This window comes from Pithys albifrons, chromosome 19, assembly GCF_047495875.1.
Source record: "Pithys albifrons albifrons isolate INPA30051 chromosome 19, PitAlb_v1, whole genome shotgun sequence".
Classification (NCBI taxonomy): Eukaryota; Metazoa; Chordata; class Aves; order Passeriformes; family Thamnophilidae; genus Pithys; species Pithys albifrons.
Window position 1 is genome coordinate 7,649,074 of NC_092476.1, and position 19,778 is coordinate 7,668,851.

The 19,778-nt window shown below is 48.7% G+C and overlaps 1 protein-coding gene across 3 annotated transcripts in view; it reads right to left on the reverse strand.

The window, feature by feature from the left end:
* Positions 1-608: 608 nt before the first annotated feature.
* The window catches only part of MXRA7 (matrix remodeling associated 7), a 29,779-nt gene continuing 10,609 nt past the window's right edge, over positions 609-19,778 (reverse strand). The window contains exons 4-6 of one of the 3 annotated variants that reach the window (XM_071573815.1): positions 16,557-16,656; positions 14,377-14,457; positions 5,726-7,441 (exon numbers count right to left, since the gene is read on the reverse strand). In XM_071573815.1, coding sequence (XP_071429916.1) covers positions 14,424-14,457; positions 16,557-16,656 — 134 coding nt within the window. In that variant the 3' untranslated portion in view covers positions 5,726-7,441; positions 14,377-14,423. Of the gene's footprint in view, positions 2,733-5,725; positions 7,442-14,376; positions 14,458-16,556; positions 16,657-19,778 lie in introns of those variants that run through there. The other 2 variants (XM_071573813.1, XM_071573814.1) reach the window with 2 other exon arrangements.

The window sequence follows — 19,778 nt, forward strand, 5'->3', positions numbered from 1 at the left end:
ACTGCTGCCATCCCCTCACAGGGCTTTACAGTGCTGCTGTCCCCTCATGGGGACTCTTCACTGCTGCCACCCCCTTATGGGGACCCTCCGGTGCCACCGTCCCCTCATGGGAATCCCCCAGTGCCACCGCCCCCCATGGGATCCCCCCAGTGCCACCATTTCCTCATGGAACCCCCCAGTGCCACCGCCCCCTCATGGGACCCCCCCAGTGTCACCACCCCCTCATGGAACCCCCCAGTGCCACCACCCCCTCATGGGACCCCCCCACCAGTGCCACCACCCCCTCATGGGACCCCCCCACCAGTGCCACCACCCCCTCATGGGAGGTGGGCAGAACTAGATGGTTTTTAAGGTCCCTCCAAACCCAAACCATCTGTAATTTTATCATTCTGTGATTCCTGAAAGGACAATACCCACAGGAGAAGATGCTGCTGCAGCAGCTGGTGAAATTCCCCATGTAAAGGGGAGATCCCACCATAGGAACTGGTGAAATTTCTTGCATAAATATTGAGCTCCGAAGCTGCCCAGCCATGTCTGGATGTCCCCCATGGCTGCAGGTCCCCCTGAGCAGCACGAACCCACCACCCTCACAGACTCACAGGGACGTGTCCAGCAGGCTCCTCTTTATTACAGCCTTGCCAATGCACATAGAGAAAATGTACCGTACAAACCCCACGGGCTTCACATCTGGATACCCCTTCATTTCATGTCTTGGGCAGAGGCTTTCTTACTTATCTTCATTTCTTTCTTAAATTCAAGACAGATCATTCACCACTGTCCTGTCATCAACAGGATCTAAAATTTTGGTGACACTGCTCAGAACTGGTATGGGCAGGACAGGTTGAATTCCAGCTGCTCTGCCTTAATGCAGCATTATCATTACTGGCATAATGTGAAGCTGAGGAGTTTGAGGAATTTTTTTGTTTATTCCCAAGAAATGTTTCTATTCAAAAAAGACGCAAACATAACAAACACAAAAATATTTTGGAAATAAACTGTAAAGTCTACAAGGCAAAGACTGAAAATCAACTAAACCTTAACTCTTTGGTTGCTTTCACAAAGAGCTTTGGTAAAGATCCTACTTTCAGTTTTGAACTAGGGAAAGGTCCCATAAACAAACATTCTGCATTTCTCCCTTTGCACAGCTCGACAAAGGAAATTGTGTCTTAGGGACACAGCAAGCCAGCCATGTGATGTTTCACATTTTCCCTTTTCCCACTGAATTCATTCACGTTGAATAAGAAGAGGTAATTTTCAGACACAAAATTTAGATTAAGTGATGACTGGTAGGAAAACTACTTGATCTCATTACAAATATACCATGACCTAAGTGAAAACGATTAGAAGATAAAATTCTTAGAAGTCTAATAGTCTGTTGTTATGGAATGTGCTGTAGTGGGAGACAGTGACCAGATAATGAGATATTAGGTTTCTCAGACTCAAAAGGATTACATAAAATAAAGCAAACCTAATCTTTTAAGAGATCATTCCCTAAAACTGGGTCAAAAAAATGTTGCCTTCCTTTGTCAGCAGTTATTAAAACTGAGAAAATCCTTCCTGATAAGAAAGTATTTAACAGGATTTCATAGAAGAGATAACCACATCAGAAGACATTTAGCTATAATTAGGAATGCTCATTGATTTACTCTATTCAAACCACCAGAAGCTGGTCAAGACTGTTCAAAATACTTGATAAACTCACAGAGACTTCCTAAGTATGTAGTTTCCCACATAATTTTCTATTAGAGAAGCAGGATCTGAGGGGGACACAATCACCCTGGTAATAAAGCCAGCCACCTTTCTGTGCTCATTTTTTACCAGTGTCAGGAGGTGAAGAGGTGTTTGTGTTTCCAGGTTGAAGTTTGAAGCTGCTTCCCCAGGCGTGAAGATGAACTCAACGAGGTCAGACGGAACCGACTGCGATTTGTTTGAGAAAACCAGCATGAAGGAGGATGAAGAGTTCCTTCCAAGGAGATGAGAATGGCAACACTCCCCTATTCAGAATACTAATACCTTGCCTTTGGCTGTTTGCTTTCTAACTGTAGCATTGGAAACCTCTCTGCCAAGAGAGGTTGTACAGTCTCCATCTGTGGAGGTTTTCAAGACCCAACAGGATAAAACCCTGAGTAACCCACCTTGGTCTCATAACTGATGTTGCCTTGAGCAGGAGGCTGGACTACAGACGTCCTTAGAACCCTTCCAACCTGAGTTATTCTATGATTCTACTATTTTCATCCATTTTAAATCTAATATCTTTGGCTTTCTTGAGATATCAAACTGATAAAGACTAGGCTTGAAAGTTCATTTGCATAAAGCATGGCCAGAAAAAAGTTGTGAGTTTAACTGCTTTGTATGACTGAGACATGTGACCTGGCCAGAAAGAGGTAAAAATCTCTGCATGAGATGAAAATATTGTGAGATCTCTTAAAAAAAAAAAGATAAAAAGGATGAGGAATTACAAGTCCTTTGAAATACGTATCACAGGCCTGTATGTGTTTGCAAAACAAACTGGACTGCAAAATAACTACTGAGACAGGTTTAAAGCATTACAGCCTCCTGCGTCCTGCATAATAAGGGCCGAGATAGCTTTTGGGCACAGCCTCTGCTTGCTGCAAGGTTATATATCGTACAGTCTAAGCTGCTCCTTCATGTCTCCTTCAGACATCTCTCCAAACGTGTCACTTTTTTCCTTCATCAGCCTGAAGATGGCAGCCAGCTGCTCTCTCTGAACCCTGTCAAGAAGAAAAGGAGAAGTAGGAATAGCCAGAAGACACTTGGAGCCAGAACAGCATGGTCAAATGAAACACGGAGCCAAATGCAGGTCACTGTACAAGCCTTAGTGGATTCAGGAAATCTGCCCTTGTGAGATAAGACAGAGACAGCCTCTGGTTCTCCTTCCTCCCCTTTCCCATCTTCTCCTATCATCCTGCATGTCTCTGCAGTTCTTTAAATATGGAGATAAACCAGACTGCTTTAACACCAGCTTTGGAGTTCCTCAGGGCTTATCTGTGCTCAAAGTTTCAAGATAACTCGACATGTGGAATTTCTTAAGACCAACATGTCCCAATTTAGCAGACTCCATAATGAACCTGGATCAAGATTCAACAGCACAGTGTCCTTTCATTCTGTAATGAGAGTATGTAGATACAGAGTAATTCAGGAATAGATATTAAATTTAAATGTATATCCCACCTTAAAACTAGAAACCAGACTACCTCTCAGCGTGGACACACTTTAATCAGCCAGTGGAAGATAAAATCACAGATAGGAATTTGCTTTGATTCAAGTTTGTCTGCCAGTGTCAAATAGAGAGATGGACCCAGGTGGCCAGTCCAGCAATGAGGGCATCCCTGTGTGGGCAGAGGCTGACCGACCAGTGGATCCCCCAGCTCAGATTTCCATAGCAGATGATTAACACCCTTCTCCCCATAACAAAGGAAATCCTAATTTCCCCCTACCTTGAAGCAGTTAGGCATTGTACACAAAGATTGGTGTCTGTGGCAGGGCTTTTATTTGGGGAAGCTTTATAGGAGGGCTTATATAGATCATACACCTACTGGTCATCATTCAGGGATACAGGAGAGTGGGCAGCACAGGAGTGTCATTTGCTCATAAGTAACTCATGAACTGATGTAACTGTCTACAAAATCCTCTTCTGGGTCAAAATGAACATGCATGTGGGTCCAGGCAGAGTGGGCTGTGGTGCTGGACTCCTACCTGACTGTATTGCCCAGCACATCTCACATCCGACTCTCTGTGAGATTAAAAGAACTAATGAGGTTATGGTGCTTTATGGCTGTAACAGGGGAGAAGCTTTCTATTGCTTTCTGTTACTTTAAGGCTCATTTTGTTTCTGCATGAGTGTGGGGCCAGGATTCAGTGACAGCTCAGGGCACAGATTTGCCACAATCCCAACTCCTCCTGCTTGTTTAGCATCTTTAGACCTCCTGTGGGCTAGAAAGACAGAATCTGGCTTTTACTTCCACATGATCACCCTGTCAAGAGTCCTCTTTCCTGCCACAGCCAGTTTCCCACGTAGGACTTTAAACCATTTAATTAATCCGTTTAAATACACGTCACTGGATAACCTGGAGTAGTCTTCCTGCAGGGCCTATGTGGACAAGCTGTCAGCTGTTCCAGTAACAGGAGGGGTAGCAATAACTATTGAGATGCAAACCCAGGACACAGTCTTTGCTGGAAAGAAAGGACAGCATCAACCCATCAGCAGCAACCACCTCATGAACAAGATCAGTGGAAGGAGGCAGTCAGGAGCAAGCAGAGGAACCTTTTTCATGTGCTGAGCTCCTGCTCTGCATTTTCCCCTCTCCTGGGCTGAGCCCCAGCAGAAGCAGAAACAGCAGCCTGTCCTCTCAGCACTGCTGAAGCAAACAGGGCGGGAAAAAAGCAGATCCTGGCTAAAGCAAGCTCATTTGCCAATTCTTTTCTATTGCAATTAAAAGGCAGTGGTCCTGAGGCCAAACATATCCCAATAATGATGTGGGATCTTTCAGTTATGAAAGCCTGAACTTGTCTGTCTCTTCTGTAATGGTTTGTGCTCACATGAAGAGCATCCAACTACCCTTTCCAGATGAGAGGGAGGGAATCAGGGTCATTAGTGATCAATATTTTATTTTAGATCACCGCTGGGCACCAGAGGGCACGTTGCCAGTCTGGTGTGGAGAAATTCAATACACAGCTTGGCCTCCTGTGTCTGCAATGCACATCAGCTGGGAGTGCTCCACACAGGTCTGCATCCCTCACTCCTTGTTTCACAGACATTAATGCTGCTGAAACCTCCCCAAACGCCTGTTTCCTTGTCTCCAAAAGCAGGATCACAGACAATATTCACTCTATTTTCTTTAACCACAACATCAATGCATTTTGGCTCTCCCCTCAACTTGAATTATCATGACTGTGCATTTGAAAAACAGAAAAAAGAGCTGTTACTGCTGTTACTTCTCAGTGCTACATAATCTACAACAAAGGGACAGCAAAACAAAGATAAAGAGAGAAAAGAGTCTGGGAAGGAAGAGTAAGGCATCACAAACATGAAACTGTGTTCAAAGAGGAGCTTCTATCAAAGGTGAACTTGCAAAACAACTTTGTAGTGCTCCAGGTTGGTTGTGTTTGGGTTTTTTATGAGTTCAGATCAAACCTACCATGTTCACAAGCAAAATCATCCTTTCTTCCCATAAGTGCTGCCCTCAAAACAACTGGGATTCAGGAAGTCAAACAGGATTTTACTTATTGCTGACAAAATAATTAATTAAGGATTTTCAAAGCAGCCTAATTCCTCTTGATAGGAAATTGAATGTGCACACTTATCTCCCCTTGGGCTCTTTTTAAACATTTCAGCCCAAGACTTTTACAATTAACTTGAGGTTTGGAGCAGTGAGCTGTAGGTATGTTAGAGAACTCCATTTCAAGAACTGCTTGGCACTCGTGTCCACAGCAGCTGAAATCCTGGGCAGAGCTCTGCACTGGGAATTGCCCTACAGAGAAACAAGACCAGGATGCTGTGTTGCTTCAGCAGAAATAAGGTTATATCCCTGATTTTCCTCCCATCTGACTCTATTGTTAAGGCAGCCAATGGAATCATTTATGTGGTAAAAGGCATAGGAGACCAGAATGTACCCCTAACCTAAAATCCAGATTTGCAACACAAATCTCTTGAGAAAGAAGTTACAGGCTGGTGAAGGCAGGGAGAACAGGCACAAACCAAATAAACTATTCAAAGGTTTATTGGACGAAACAAAGGCAATTTTTACAGATTCAAGCCACTAGAATTACAGTCCTTTGTATAAGAGCCACCATCAGATACAAAACAAACAAAAGTAAAAAATACCCAGACAGCCATTTGAGTTGAAGAAATAGTTGGACTTGCTGCCACTAGCAAAAATCTGGACTCAACGATAGACTTTGCTGGATGTACATATTGCCATGTAACTTAAACACAACGTATATAAGGCATTCTTTGCATAGTTGGGTGCTCGGGACACAGTCAGCCAGCCAGCACCAAGGGGAGACAGCGGCTGTACCAGCGGGATGTTGAAGCAGAGGGTCCAGATGTGCCTAAATTCATATGCAAACCACTGAACACGCTTGCAGTTGTCGGCTGGGAAGGGGCCACCCAGCCTCTTCTAAAGCTGAAGCCTCCTGCTGTTCTTTAAATGAGCCCTTTTATTAAGAGTCTGCCAACCCCAGGCGCTGGAAAGGACAACTGTGTACAAGGTTTCAAGTATTGTCTGCATAGGAATTAAAAAGGGAGCAAAAAAAGCAGCCTGTTGAGTTTCTGATATGTTTGCAGCATTAGCCAAGGGGTCATCATCCGGCAGTGAAAGAGAAACTTTGAGGGACACATCCCCACCCAGCCTGCTGTTTCTACATCATCACTTGAGGAACTCAGACCCTCTTCTGTGTCTCGCAAAGCAGCTGGGTTTGATTTAAAACCTGCCATATCTGAACCAGGAATATGTGCCCAGCCAAATTCATCTGCTGTATGTGACAGCGCTGAGGGGCTCTGGCTCCCATGGACAAGCCACAGGACTACCAAGAGAAGAGGATACTGGAACAGCAAGCAGGCAAGGAATGGGGAATGTGCCTCTCCCAGGACCCCCACTATCTCATCCTGAGCCAGAGGGAACCCCTGATGCCATAGCTACATCTTTGGGTCTCTCCTCTTGGGAACGGGAGTAGTGAAAAGTGAGGATCCAGATTATTTACAGCAGCCAAAGTGTGGTCTCCTAAACCTCCGCCACAAGCAGAACAGCTAAACTAGCAATCTTCATCACTTCTTGAGTCTCCAGTCCACCTACAGAATCAGCTCTCTGCTAAAATAACTACAGAAGCAAAATTCAAGTCAGTCCAGTCTGCCATACCTCACTTGGACTGCACTTTGTCCTTCCACCCCTCAGAGTAAAGCAGCTTTGTACAACATTTGAAATCACAGGGACTTCCCACCCCCTAGAAATAAAGAGGAGTTTGCCCCCAGGACAGAACAACTTGAGAGACTGGTACAAAGTCCAGGCAGGTCTGGGAGAAGGGTTATGGTTTGTCCACCCAAGGAAAGGGACAACACAGATTTCATGGCCTAATATATGGTAACAAACACAATGGACTCGCTGCATATTTAGTGTTCACTTTGGGTTCTGTTTGGGGGAGAGGGAGGAAGGTTCATCCCAGCCTCCAAACACAACTCAAGTCACTGCTTGGGCCCAACCCCAGTCCATGGAGCCACACAACAGGATCTCCTCAAACGTGACACCACAGGAGTTTTTGAAGAACTCAACTTCAGACCAAGAGGGGATCCCAAGTTTTGAGGGTTTATGGATTTCTCTTATGGGTGTGTTTTGGTTGGTTTTGGTATTTCTCTCAAGCCTTTAAGGATGCCAAGGGATGCCTTTAGGAGGAGGCTAGGGACAACTTCATATAGTCTTCAGGTCTGCAAAGAGAAACAGGGAGAGAAATCATTTCAGTAATTTCACCCCTCAGGTTGGTTCATTATTATTCACATAAATGAGCAGGGGGTACACTCAGTGTGTGTGTGTGTGTGTGTGTGTGTGTGTGTGTGTGTGTGTGTGTGTGTGTGTGTGTGTGTTGGGGGGAAAGCAAGGCAACTTCCCCCTTCAGGGCAGAACAAGCCACTGTTTGCAAACCTCATGCCTCTAAGAAGGGCTTTGCTTCAAAGTCAACTGCAGCAGGATAGTCAAAACCTGACTGGAAGTGTAAATCCTCTTGTCTGGCACCAATCTAAGCTACAGCCCTTCTGACCTACTAAGGAGAGCTGGAGAAGCCAAACTAATTGGAAGCTTTCATTAACTCCAGGGGTTATTGCCTCACCGTCTTGTGCAGAGCCTCCCTGGGCTCCTGGCACCCTTGTCCAGCCCAGATTCCTCTTCCCACCTGCGGTCAGACGAGCTGGGAATGAGTACCAGTTTCTCAAGGCAGTGTCAACCCTTCTTCATCTTGCTACAGATGTGTCTGTTCAAGGGAAGGAGGTAAAAACCCCAGACCCTCTGCAGGTCATGAGGCTTCTTTTTGATGGGAAGCTTTCCCAGTGTCCCAGGGAAGGAGGATAAGTTGATTAAATGTGTTTTATGTACAGGGACATCCAGGCACCCCCTCAAGATCTTGCAGCATGGTCTCAGCTTGAACCTCCTAAGACACTCTGGAGTACAGACATTCTGCCCTTACTGCCCCAGTGTCTGTCATAAATCAACATAAAACACCTGACACTCTGTGGACAGAGACCTGCACTGAGGTGGAGGGAAGCTACAACACACGTGACCTGGGACCCTAGAAACACACACAGATGCCCTCCAGCCTAATTCCTCCTGAATTCAAGAGGGTTCATTGTAACACCTAAACCCCATTTAAAAGGTTCCTACTCCCTCTAGACACAGAGCGAAGGCAACTAACAGCCTCATTTCTTCCTTTGCCTCCTGCCAAACCTCTCCTTCTCCAGCAGCCTTGCCAGTGCAGCCAGTGACCCGGATCCTGGGTGGGAGATCCCGACTGAAGCACCATGTGGGACTGGGGTTACTCGAGCAACGTTGCGGAGGTTCGGTGGCCGGAGCATCAGGACAAAGAAAGGAAATTCTCCACGGTGGATAATCGCTCTGCGGGATACGTGGTGCTGAGGATCGGATCATCCCGCTCAGGTCACGCAAGCATAATCAGATTTCATGTGTGAGGGCATAAGCTTGTTTCCATGGGAGCCCAGGAGGGGAGGTCCCCTCCAGCATGCCACAATCTGGAGCAGGGAGGGATGGAGGACCACAGTCTCAGTAGTAGCCCCTCACAGGGATGCTCACCTCCAGGACAGGGCCAGGCTGACAGCTGAGCTGAGAAGACCTCAAAACAAGCATGAGCTTAATGGAGGATGTCTATCAGAGCCATAAATTCCCATCTGCACAACAGAGTTACCCCTTTATGCTCCTGGAGCAAGCTGTGAGAGGAGTTAGACTTAAGAGTGTGAGGCAGTCCCTCACTGGGACACTGGGGCCATACAACCCCCCAGGCTGAGAAGTTCTGACACTGCTGCCACAGAACCTGAAAGTCTCAATTAGCTTGGGACGGAGGCTCTGAGATTTGAGCTACTGCCTATCCTTGGCTCTTCCATTCCGTTCTCCTTGGATCAGCATGCTTTCCCCCAGGAGCACATCAATCAAATCAGGTTAGGGTCTTTTGCCAGAAGATGTATCCTTTCTTCAGGTATAGATTATCCAAATATCTCTGCTCTGGCCCAAGCTAGAGCCAAGTCACTGAATCATATGATTTGTCAGCTGGACATGGATCTGTGCAAGGAAGAGCTGCAGAACAAGGAGCCCAGACAAAAGCAGGTTCTGGAATATGAGGGTGGCTCAGGGATTGAAGGCCTCAAAGACCATGGTTTTCCCTGAAGCATGGAAACCGTGTGTCCTTCTGGTGGCATCAAAAGCATTCCCCACACTCCAGCTCAGCCATGGCATTGGCATGAGGATTCTTGCTTTTGAGAGCAGACAGCACCCCAGCACTGACAAACTGGAGGAGGACTGATGGCATTCCTGTGTGCATTTAACTCTTGTGTGCAAATGTCTGTAGCAGGTCAGGAAATCCTGTAGCCCCCTCCATAGAATATCGTTTTCTTAAGGAGTCCTGAGTCACTCCAAGAAGATCCCAGAGCATCTTGCTGTAACCACCACTGGTGTGTGCCCTTTTCAGGAAGTTTCACTCAGAAAGATGATTTTCAGAAGAATGGAGCATTCCCAGCTCCTTTCCCTGGCTCAGCTTGTCAGGACCATCAGTTGTCAGAAATTCTGGTAAGGAGGGCAGATAGCAATCCAGACTCTTCTCACTCCAAACAAACGATTGACCCTTGAGGATCAAGATCAAAGTGAAGGAAGACCCTGACTGCTGGGCAGACCTGGCCATGGGTAGTCAAGCTCTCCCCAGGCAGTTCACTCCCATCTCACTGCTGGGGTTAGTCCCATCATTGCTGTCCCTGTTTCTTCACCATGGGGACACCTACCATCTCATTTCTGATAGTGACCATAACCCAGTCTTCTCTAGGATTGAGGTATTGCAGGAACAATATGAGGAATGACATACTAAATCTAAGCTTTCCTGGTGGTCCCAAAAACGTGGATCAGTTGCTTCAGCCAATCAGTAAAACACAGAGAGAGAGAATTTAAATGCCGAACAGGGAGACAGGGTTTAGAAAAGAGAAGAACAGGAGACTGAGACGTACCAAAGGGAGCTTCTATCAACACAAATCTGGTATTCCTCCAGTGGGACAGAGAAGTTGAAAGGTGAACCTGACTTTGGGAAATACCTCAGGAACATCAGGCAGGCAGTTGGGGCTGCCAGAGCTGGTGTGACCAGGGAGCACAAGTCCCATAGCCAGTAGGACAGGGCTGGAGAGAAGTCAGTGGGGTCAGGGGCTGAGTCACCCCCTGAGCAGACCTTGCTCAACACAATTTCAAGGCAGAAGCCTCCCACATTTTCCAACCACAGCAGCAATATCCAGAGGCCAGAGCACAGCCAGGAAGGTGGCTCAGCCTCCAGCCAGCTCAGCCAAGAGGCCATGACCACCTCCATCAGTTGTGTGCCCATTCCCTTGCAACACTCCTGACCTGCCCAGCTGATACCAGAGCAGTGGGAAAAGCCATGGATGGGCCAGCCTGCACTTTCCTCCATTGCTCAGTGCTTGTGCTCCAGCTCACTGCCTACCAGTTTGCTCCCAGCCAGGTGTGATCCCCCAGTTCCCCACAGCCCTCGGTCTCTCCTGGCTGCAGGGGAGCTGCAGGGGAGGCAGAGCCAGGCTCCCAGTGAATTAGCAGGCAGAGAATGGCCAGCTGTCCATGCTGCACAGGGTTAAGCAGAAGCAGATGAAGACAAATTGTGAGCGCTGGGTGAGGGAGACACAGAGAAGCAGCCACAAGCTACAACAATTCAGGACCCGAGCCAGAAGTAAACACCCAGGAGCTCAAGCAGAGTTGCTGTCTGAACTGAAATCTCATGCCAAGGCAGGATCAGAGACTCACACTCTGCAAAGCCTATGGGAGAGTTTGCAAAAGTTTCCTCTCTAGGACAGGAGAGGAGGAGAAGAAGAAGGGGCTTCCTGGTCTCCCTTTCCCTGGCTTTCTGAGGGAGGCATCCTGAGTTGCTCAGTTTTTAAAACTACTGGGGATTCATGATTCAATCATGACTATTAATAGGGCCAGAACTGCAGTCCACTGACTTCTTGTAGGTCAGAGGACATTTTCCCTGGGTATATGCTGTAGGCAGGGAAGAGCACCAGGCCACCAGTAGACTCTCTCCTCATACATGTGGAATCTGGGACTTATGGAGGAAGTGTCAGAGTAGGGAGAACTTAGCAGGGACCCCCAAGCACAGAATGTCCCTTCCTATAACAGGCAGATGGGAGGAAAATGCCTCTTGCACTGGGTGTTTTGTGGCTGAAAACAGCCTTGCCCATGGTGGGGGCCATCCCTGTGGCTGGTGGCTGCAGTGAAGCAGTGGCCAGCCTGACCTGCAGAGTCCCACAGCCCTGGGCTCTGCTGTCCTTTGCTGCTGCTCCTCTTCCCTCAGCCCAGGATGACTATCGTGCTGCAGAAGATGAGAAGCAAACAAATAATACCCCCCCCCAAAAGCCCAAACTTACCAGCTTCCCTCATCCAAAAGAAGCACCATGCTGAACAGGACAGAACAGGACAGCAAAACCACTGGGTGGGGGGAAGGTTAGCAAAAGAGAAGGGAGGAGAGGCCCAGATTCCATGCCATGCAGAGAGGGGAGCAAGCAAGCATGCCAGGGTTATGTGATGGCAATGCAGGGGGTGGACAGGGACAGATGCCAACAGACAGCTCTCATGAAATGCAACCTCCACCCTGTCCACCCACTTATTTTTGGAGGGCCAGTAGTGGAGATGTTTGAAATAGGTCAAGGCCTGTCCACACAGTCATTAAACCCCTGCAGCTGCTTCCTGTCCTTGTGTGCTCCAGAGTTGTCATCACCAGCATTGTCTCATTCAAAACTGAACTTCAGCACGGCTGTCTCTCAAGCCACAGCTGCATTCCCACTTTGATCCAGGATGTGTGGCAGAGCAGGGAATGGTTTCTCCCCTCTGCCATTCCCTGGCCAGCGTCTACCCAGGGTCTGCCTTGCTGGGACTCCAGGATCCAAGCCCAGTTTTATTCAGTGCCTTGTAACCAAGAGGCACTCCGAATGCAGCTGGGGAGGAGACGGGTTTCCGTTGCTAAACTACCACCAAGAAAAGGGATGAGCGTGAGATTTACAGCCATCCAATTCCCCATGCACGAATTCCAATTTGTGGTTCAGCCCCAGGCTTAAACCTAGTTTGTATTCATGCAGTGTCACCTCAACTCATCCATGGCTGACCAGGAGGTGAGAGTGGAGGACTGAGAGGCAGGAGGAGAGATTGCACCTAGAATGGGTCACCTGGCTGTGGGAACTGAGCCCATTAACCAGGGAAACTGGGCAGCCATCCCTACCTTCTCCTTGCTGTTAGAGAGACTGACTGTGGTCTGGGGGGATCACCTGCTCCATCCATGAGTGCACCTGCCAACAGCAGAGCATCTCTGAGCAGTTTGGTGCCATTCACTCAATTGATCTGCAAGGGTGCCCTAGCCAAGGCCCCATGGGGCAACTTCTGGCTCTTCACTCCCACTTCTCCCTCGATCCCAGACAAGACAGAGGATAGAGAGGTGAGACATTTCCACAGCCTCTCAGTTGGGGTCTGCTCTCCTTTCTCCAGCCAACACACCTAGTGAAGAGTGACAAGGACAGAGCACAGATTGGTCAAACCCTCAGCACCACCGAGGCCAATAAGGGCTTGGCTGGCACCTGCTCTGCCTTGTGGAAAGAGAGAACTGAAAGCAGAGACCCGAGGGGATGGATTCCCCTGATTGTTCTCTCTTTTACTATGAGGGGAGCCTTCTTGCAGATGTCAAGGCTCAGCAGAGTCCTGACCATATTCTATTCTAATGCAAAAAAAACCCCCACTAACCTCTTTGAACCTTAAGGAAGGTTTAAAGAGCAGCTGGTGAGACCACTCCAGTCTATCCATAAGAGTCAGGCCCTGAAGGCACACTGGGGAGCCCTTTCTCTTGTTCCTCTTGCACATGAGGTGCCCAGCCAGGACAGCAATACTGAACAGCCAGCATTCAGGGCTGTGTCTCACACCTACAATCTCAGCCCTGTCTGAGCAGGGGCAGCTGCACCACCACGACTCACATTTCCTGAACTAGAGCTTTGTACCATGGCAGCTACAATTGGCCACAGATGGCCAAAAGCCTCAGGTGCAGAAGAAAAAGTTTAGGGAAATACACTGTGCTGCCTTGACCAAGGGCTGCATCCTTCCCCTGCACTCTCCCCCTTCCTGCCCAGACTGTTTTTCTCCCCTGGGGGAGCAAAGGCTACGTGCTTCTGTTCCAGAAGTACTGGTGACCCACCAGGTGTGATCAAGCACAGCCACCACCCCAGCAACGTATTTGCCAACTGGATTTACTGTTCTCCTCCCTTACTGAGCACTCCCTTTATTTTTTAAGACTGAAGTCACCAGAAGCAGGAAGTTGCATCACTCAGTAAAGGTCACATTCCTACCCCTTTTAGTCCAGATTTAGCACCAGTTTGAAACCACAAGTGAATACCAGGGAGGACAACCACAACTTCTGCAGGGATGCAGGTTAAAACAGAAGTGGTTTTTTTGGCCAAATCTATTGCATGTCTATTCTCTCCTGTCTGAAGTCCCATAGCTCCTCTTGGAACAGGCAAGGGATACTTTCAGTGGCATCTCCAAAAACAAGGGGTCCCAAAATTCAGACTTGTGGTCTACTGATCAACACAACAAGTAGCCTCAAGGGAATCTGGGAGTCCCACTTGCATTTTTTGAATGTTGCTTACAAGATGCTTCACATGGGTCCATGAGAAACCTGGAGGAGTAGAAGGGCTAAAAGCAAACACTAAGCCTGTCTCAGCTCTGGTAGCACATATCAGGACTAACTACCCACTCAGCAGCCCAAATTTTCCAAATCAGTAAAAAGAAGTGGTTGTGGGATACCCAACTTCAGGCATCCAAGACGGAAGAGATGATCATCCCAGTGTGAGAGCCCTCACTCTCCCTGGAGTGCTCATGGAAAGTGAGATGGAAGCAGCAAGGAGCAGACTCATTAAACTGTTGTGAGGAGGGAAGGAGAGGGATGTGGAGGGAAGTGGGACAGGCAATCAACTGCAGCTCAGAAACAAACCCTCCCTGGAAATAAAACCAAAACAAAAACAAACCTAAAAAACCAAAAACCAAAACAGCAACCAAAAACCAACACGTGAGCAGATGTTATCAGTGGTACCACTACTTCTAAGTAGCAGCATGTCCTTACCAAAAAGATTTGCAAGAATGTTTGTGGCCGAGGACCTAAGGTACTTGCTACAGAGATGTGAGATCAGAGGTCAGCTCAATCCTGCAACACAAAGGCGGCAAATCTGGGTCACAGCAGGTCAGCAGCATGGTCAGGGTGCATGGAGTGGGGGATAGGGATGGAAGGACAAGGAGAAAGGATGCAGGACAAGGCTGAGCCACTGCGCTCAGCTCGCCCAGGAGCTTACCTGGCAGCAGCCCTGCCCCCTTGCACCACCTGCGAGGCCTGCAATGAAAAGCTGCTGATGCCGCAGTGAAGATTTGAGGGGGGGAAAAGTAAGCCAGCAACAAAGCAAGACAAAAAAAATTCACAAAGCTGCCTTAAAGAAATGAACAACACAAATATGGAAGAGAAGAAAATAAAGGAGCAGTAGGAAAAACACATCTGCCAATGGCCCTCAGTGGGGAAAGCTGTTGAGAGCCTTCAAAGGACCCAAAGCCCAAGCACTGTCCATCAGTTCTAGGTGTATTGTCCTGCCCCGGGATTGCTCCAGACAGAAGCAGTGATTCCTGGGAGCTGCCATGTGCCCAGGACAGGTCCATCACCCCCTGGAGCCTGTTCTACAGTCCCAAGCACAAAACTCCCATCCCAATGTTGTCCATAGACAATGTCCTCTCAGTGTCCCCAGGTGACAGCAGAGGCATTTGATGCCACAGAGGAACCAGCCCAAGGACCTGCAGGACTTCTGGCCCTGAAAACCTGAGCTGCCATTGCTCAGCTGGTTTGGACAGAGCTGCTGGTGCAAAGGGTTTGAATTTTCCAGCTTCAGGTATGCTTTTCCACTAGTGTTTAGTAGGATCCTGAAAAGCAATTCCCATTTTGCCCCATAGGTATCTCTGACATTCACTCAGTTCATTCCACCACCACCCTACCCAGATGAAAACTGCAGTGACACTCACAGCCCTGCTCAGTGTTTTACAGGGTGAGGACTTCAGGCACTATAGAGATATAACAAAAGGAAGAAAACAAACATTTTTTCCTGATGTCACCAATGCAGAATCATTTCTGCTGCTGACCCCAGAGCAGGGCAGGTATCTGGATTTACTCTGCCTACCAGAATGCCCTGCAAAACACCAAGGAAATAAACCTCAGCCAGCCCAGGTGCTGGCACCACAAAGATAGTTCCAAAGGCCCTCAAGGCAAGGCAGGACATGCCTGAGCCAAGGGCAAGGTGTGACCCCCTCATCTTTGCATTCAAGTTTCAGCTTGGTTATTTACACCATGCCAGCTGTGGTGGTACTTAGACCACAATATGACAGGCAAGGGGTGACAAATGCCCTTAAATCATTCTGGGAGGAGAATTGGGTCCCACAGCCCTTGGGACAGCAATGGAGAGAACACCATCTCTCAGGCTTCTCGAGCCACCACTGGGAAATCAGTTCCTTGGAGTTCACCCATGAGGGAAGGGGTGTGAGCTGCAGACACCTGTAAGGGAGCAGCCTGCTACAGAGACTTCAGCTGTGGGGTTATTCCCTTGTATAGGCTGGGCAATCTTGAGCCAGAAAGCTTGTTTTCTGTAACAAGACAGGTTTTCCTTTCTTCATGCAGGGCTCAGGGGGACAGTCCAGGAAAAAGTGCGAGATGGGCAATCCTTCATCTCTACCAGGCCCACTACATGGCAAATCCCCACCACTTACAGCTGCGGAGACAGCCCTGGGTATGGACACTTCTAGTGTCAGCCCCATCTCAGTGATCTCTAAAGCCTCACACTCACTCACTCTGCTACGGTATTTCTGAGCTATGCCCATGTCCTTGGTTTGGAGACCATGTACGGGGCAAAGGGAGGGAAAGAAGCTACAGATCAGGTCCTCAAGAGATATATATCAACAGAGTACTTATGGGTTTAGGAGAACTACACCAGGTGCATCAGCTGGAAAATTCGGTCTAAGCATCTAGGGAAGGAGTTTGAATGGCTCCAAAGGTATATAGGGTCATGGTCTCTCCATCTCCTAAATCAATGTGACTTTATTTGTTCTCGTGTCTTCCTGGGATGGGAGAGGTCTGGAACACCAGTGCAATGTCATGGTGGGACTGAGGCTACTGGGGCAGTGTGGGGGAGAGAGGTCTGAGCACACCCATATTCTCCAAGGGCATGTCAACCTCATGGGCTCGGGCAAAAAGAAAAAGGAAACTCAACTTACCTTTGTTCTTCTTCGAGTTCCTCTTTGGACATCATTGACTTGTACTGGTTTCCCCTCAGCTTTCCAGGACTGTATTTAAAAGAGAAGGTCTCATCTGCAGCTGGAGAGGGGAGACAAAGAAGAGCAAGAGATCTGTGAACCAGAGACCTCCCGAGAGCCACAATCAACATCAGTGGGGTTGTTCCCTCAGGATGCTTTCTGACCTCTGCTCCTGCACCCCAAAGGCCATGGGCACCCCAACACACTTCCTGAGTCAGCTCCAGACTCCAGAAAGCCTGAGCAGTGTCAGGGAAGCAGTGGGGATTGCAGAGGAGAGCTAAGGTGCTGCTGGCCAGAGGATGGCAGGAGTCCCAACTGCAGCCAGCACTGGAAACAGCCAGGACTGCTGCGAGCAACCAGCCTGCTTAGAAGCAGATCCAAGTAAATCCTACAGCACAGGAACCATATGCTATTGTTCTCCCTGGATTCAAAGCCTTGCAGGCCCATCTTGGCTTATCAAGACATGCTAATCCTGCCCTGATTAACTCCTGGCATTTTCCACTTCTCCTCTCCAGGCTTGCATTCCTCCTCCCTCCCTCCCTCTCCTGTCCAGGGGCCCTTTCCCATACTTGGGGCTCATGGATGGTGCCACGAAGAGCTGTACCAGGCCACATAGCCCAGCAGCTCCCTGCAGCCCTTGACAAAGCTGGTGAAGAAGGGAGATGTCACATGGCAAATCCTAGGACTGCAAACAGCACTGAGCCAGGGCAGCCCCAGGAGCACCAACACAGCTGGGTCCAAGGGCCTCTCTCACCAGCTAAAAACCTGAAGAAGAAACCAAGATTTCCTTCTCCAGGCCTGGATGCTCTCCCACCCAGCTCGCCAGCCTCAGCCCTGTGCTAATTAGAGCACCAAAGCTCACAGACTCTGAGCCAAAGCCGATCCTTTCCCAATCGGATTTTGCTCGAGCACTATTTGCTTTTAAAAACCTCTCCCCTGCTTTATCTTCCTACAGATGGGAGAAAACAACAGGAGGGGAGGTCAATCCAAAAGGCGGCCCAGGAGGAGCAGCTGCTTTGGGTTATCGGTTATCCATGGGCTGCTTATCCAAGAGCCTTTATCTCTCAAGGACTGCAGGACTCAGCTGCTTCACGTCGAGCCATCCAGCATTGCTGTTTCCACATCCACCCCAAAACATCTGCTGCTTCTCCCAACCCTTGGAGCCCTGGGAATACTTCCAAGGGGTGCACAAAAGGAAGATGTCACTCTGTCATCTGCATGGCCCTGAAGAATTGCACATTATGCACAAATCAGGTGTCAAGGATGATACGTCCCAGTGCCAGCAGGACCCCAAAAGTGGTGAAACTCCCCTGATTTCAGTAGCAGGAGAGAAATCCCCAACTTGTGCACAACCATGGATGCATCCTCTGCCCCCAGTCACTTAGGAAGCCCCTTCCAATCCTCTCTACTGCTACTGTGGCCACCACATTCATGACAGTTCTTCCTCCTCCACTTGCCCAAATGAAAAGCATCTCACAGCCTCCTCCCTTCCTCACCCAGAAGGATTCAGCATCAGCAGCTTGCCTGCTACTTGCCAATAAATACTGCCCTTAAGGATTTTTCTCCCTGATCAACTGCTTGATTTAGGCACTTCTCCAACCTCAAGCACATGCACACATTCAGCTGCTGACAGACCTTGGGGACTGCCATGTAAAAGGCAAGTCAGAGCCTCATTCTGCAGGTGAGGAAACCAGAGATCTCAGAAACAAGCAGTGCTAACATCCACATTTCCTCACTTCTTTACAACTCCATGTTCCTGATCTTGGGGAGCTTCCCTGGCAAGTCCTGGTGTCTTCCTGCTCAGGTACTGATCTGGAGTGTTTCTCTAACCCCAAAATGCCATCAGAGCTCCCAGGGGAACAATGAGGCAAAGCCTTTTCTACCATCATCACAAATGTCCTAACACAGGCAGCCCAATGCTCTGGTCCTACAGCCCCAAACATTCAGCTCGGCCATATCCCACTTCCCCCTGTGGGGAAACCCTCCCCATGGGCAGACAAACAAACTTGGCCAGATGGAAACAAGCAGTAATGCTGCAGCTTATCAGCCCCTTGGATGGCCATAAAAGTGCATGGAAAGAAAATTCAGCTGGCTGCTGCTTTGGGAGATATTAGAAAAAGGAAAAAAAGAGGGTGTAACATCCTGTTCCTTACCCTGGTGCAGAGCAGGAGCCATTCTGTTACCTTTGTATAGCTCGCATGATTTCAAGGACAATTAAGATCATTTCCCTCATGTGGTACTGTGCCAAGTAAACTGAGATTAGGGATTTTGCCTGGCCCAAAGAGGGCAGTTTAGTTGCCACCTCACCAGAAAGTAACAAGGGAAGCAGAGGAGCTCCCCATCTCCCTGCCCACACAGTGTCATTTAAAAAGGAGCCAGTTTGTGGCTCTGGAAAGCTCTGGCTGTTTTTTGAGCTCAGGAACTTTCTTTGCAGATGGAAAACAAACTTCAGGAAATGCTCAGAATAAGGGGAGGCTGGGTTTTCATGTAGACAGTGAAAACACTACAGAAATAGGAGGTGACCTACTTACTCAGAGCCATCTATGAGTTCATATTAAAGAAAACATTTGTCTTTCATTTCTGCCCTCACGCTGCCAGTGCTGTGACCCTGAGCTGGCAGGGTGAGAGCAGCCCCAAGAGTGCACCTCTCCTCTGAACATGCTTGCTCTGTGTTCCAGATGTGCTCCCTGCCAGCTCCCTGCCCAAAGGAGGGGAAGCTGCTCCAGTGGCTTTAGTCACCACAGCAGCATCCCAGGCTGGTCACAGACTGCCTGCATGATCCCCACAAGCCCAAGGGGAATCTCTGCTCGTGGGCTCACCAGGTGGCAGCTCAGTGGCTTGAGCAGGACCAGGACCAAGCTGGGGACAGTGAAGGAAGGAGAGAGGCTGATCCCAGAAAAGCCAGGGCACTGCTGCTATTCCCAGCTGCATCCCACCTGCCTCCTCATCCACTCAGCCATTGCTTTGCCCAGTTCCATTATGAACCATTTCCAAAACAGTGTGATTAATTCGGGAGAGGAGTTGGTGGCTGTCTGCAGGAGATGCTTGGGGAGGATACTGGGCTAGCCTGGACTCACAGCCAGGGGACTGTCATCTCCTGACCCCAAGTTACAGCCTCTTCAGGATCGTGTGCCGTAGTGCCAGAGCAGCCCTGAAACAGAGTGAACCCAAGGAGACAGAGCC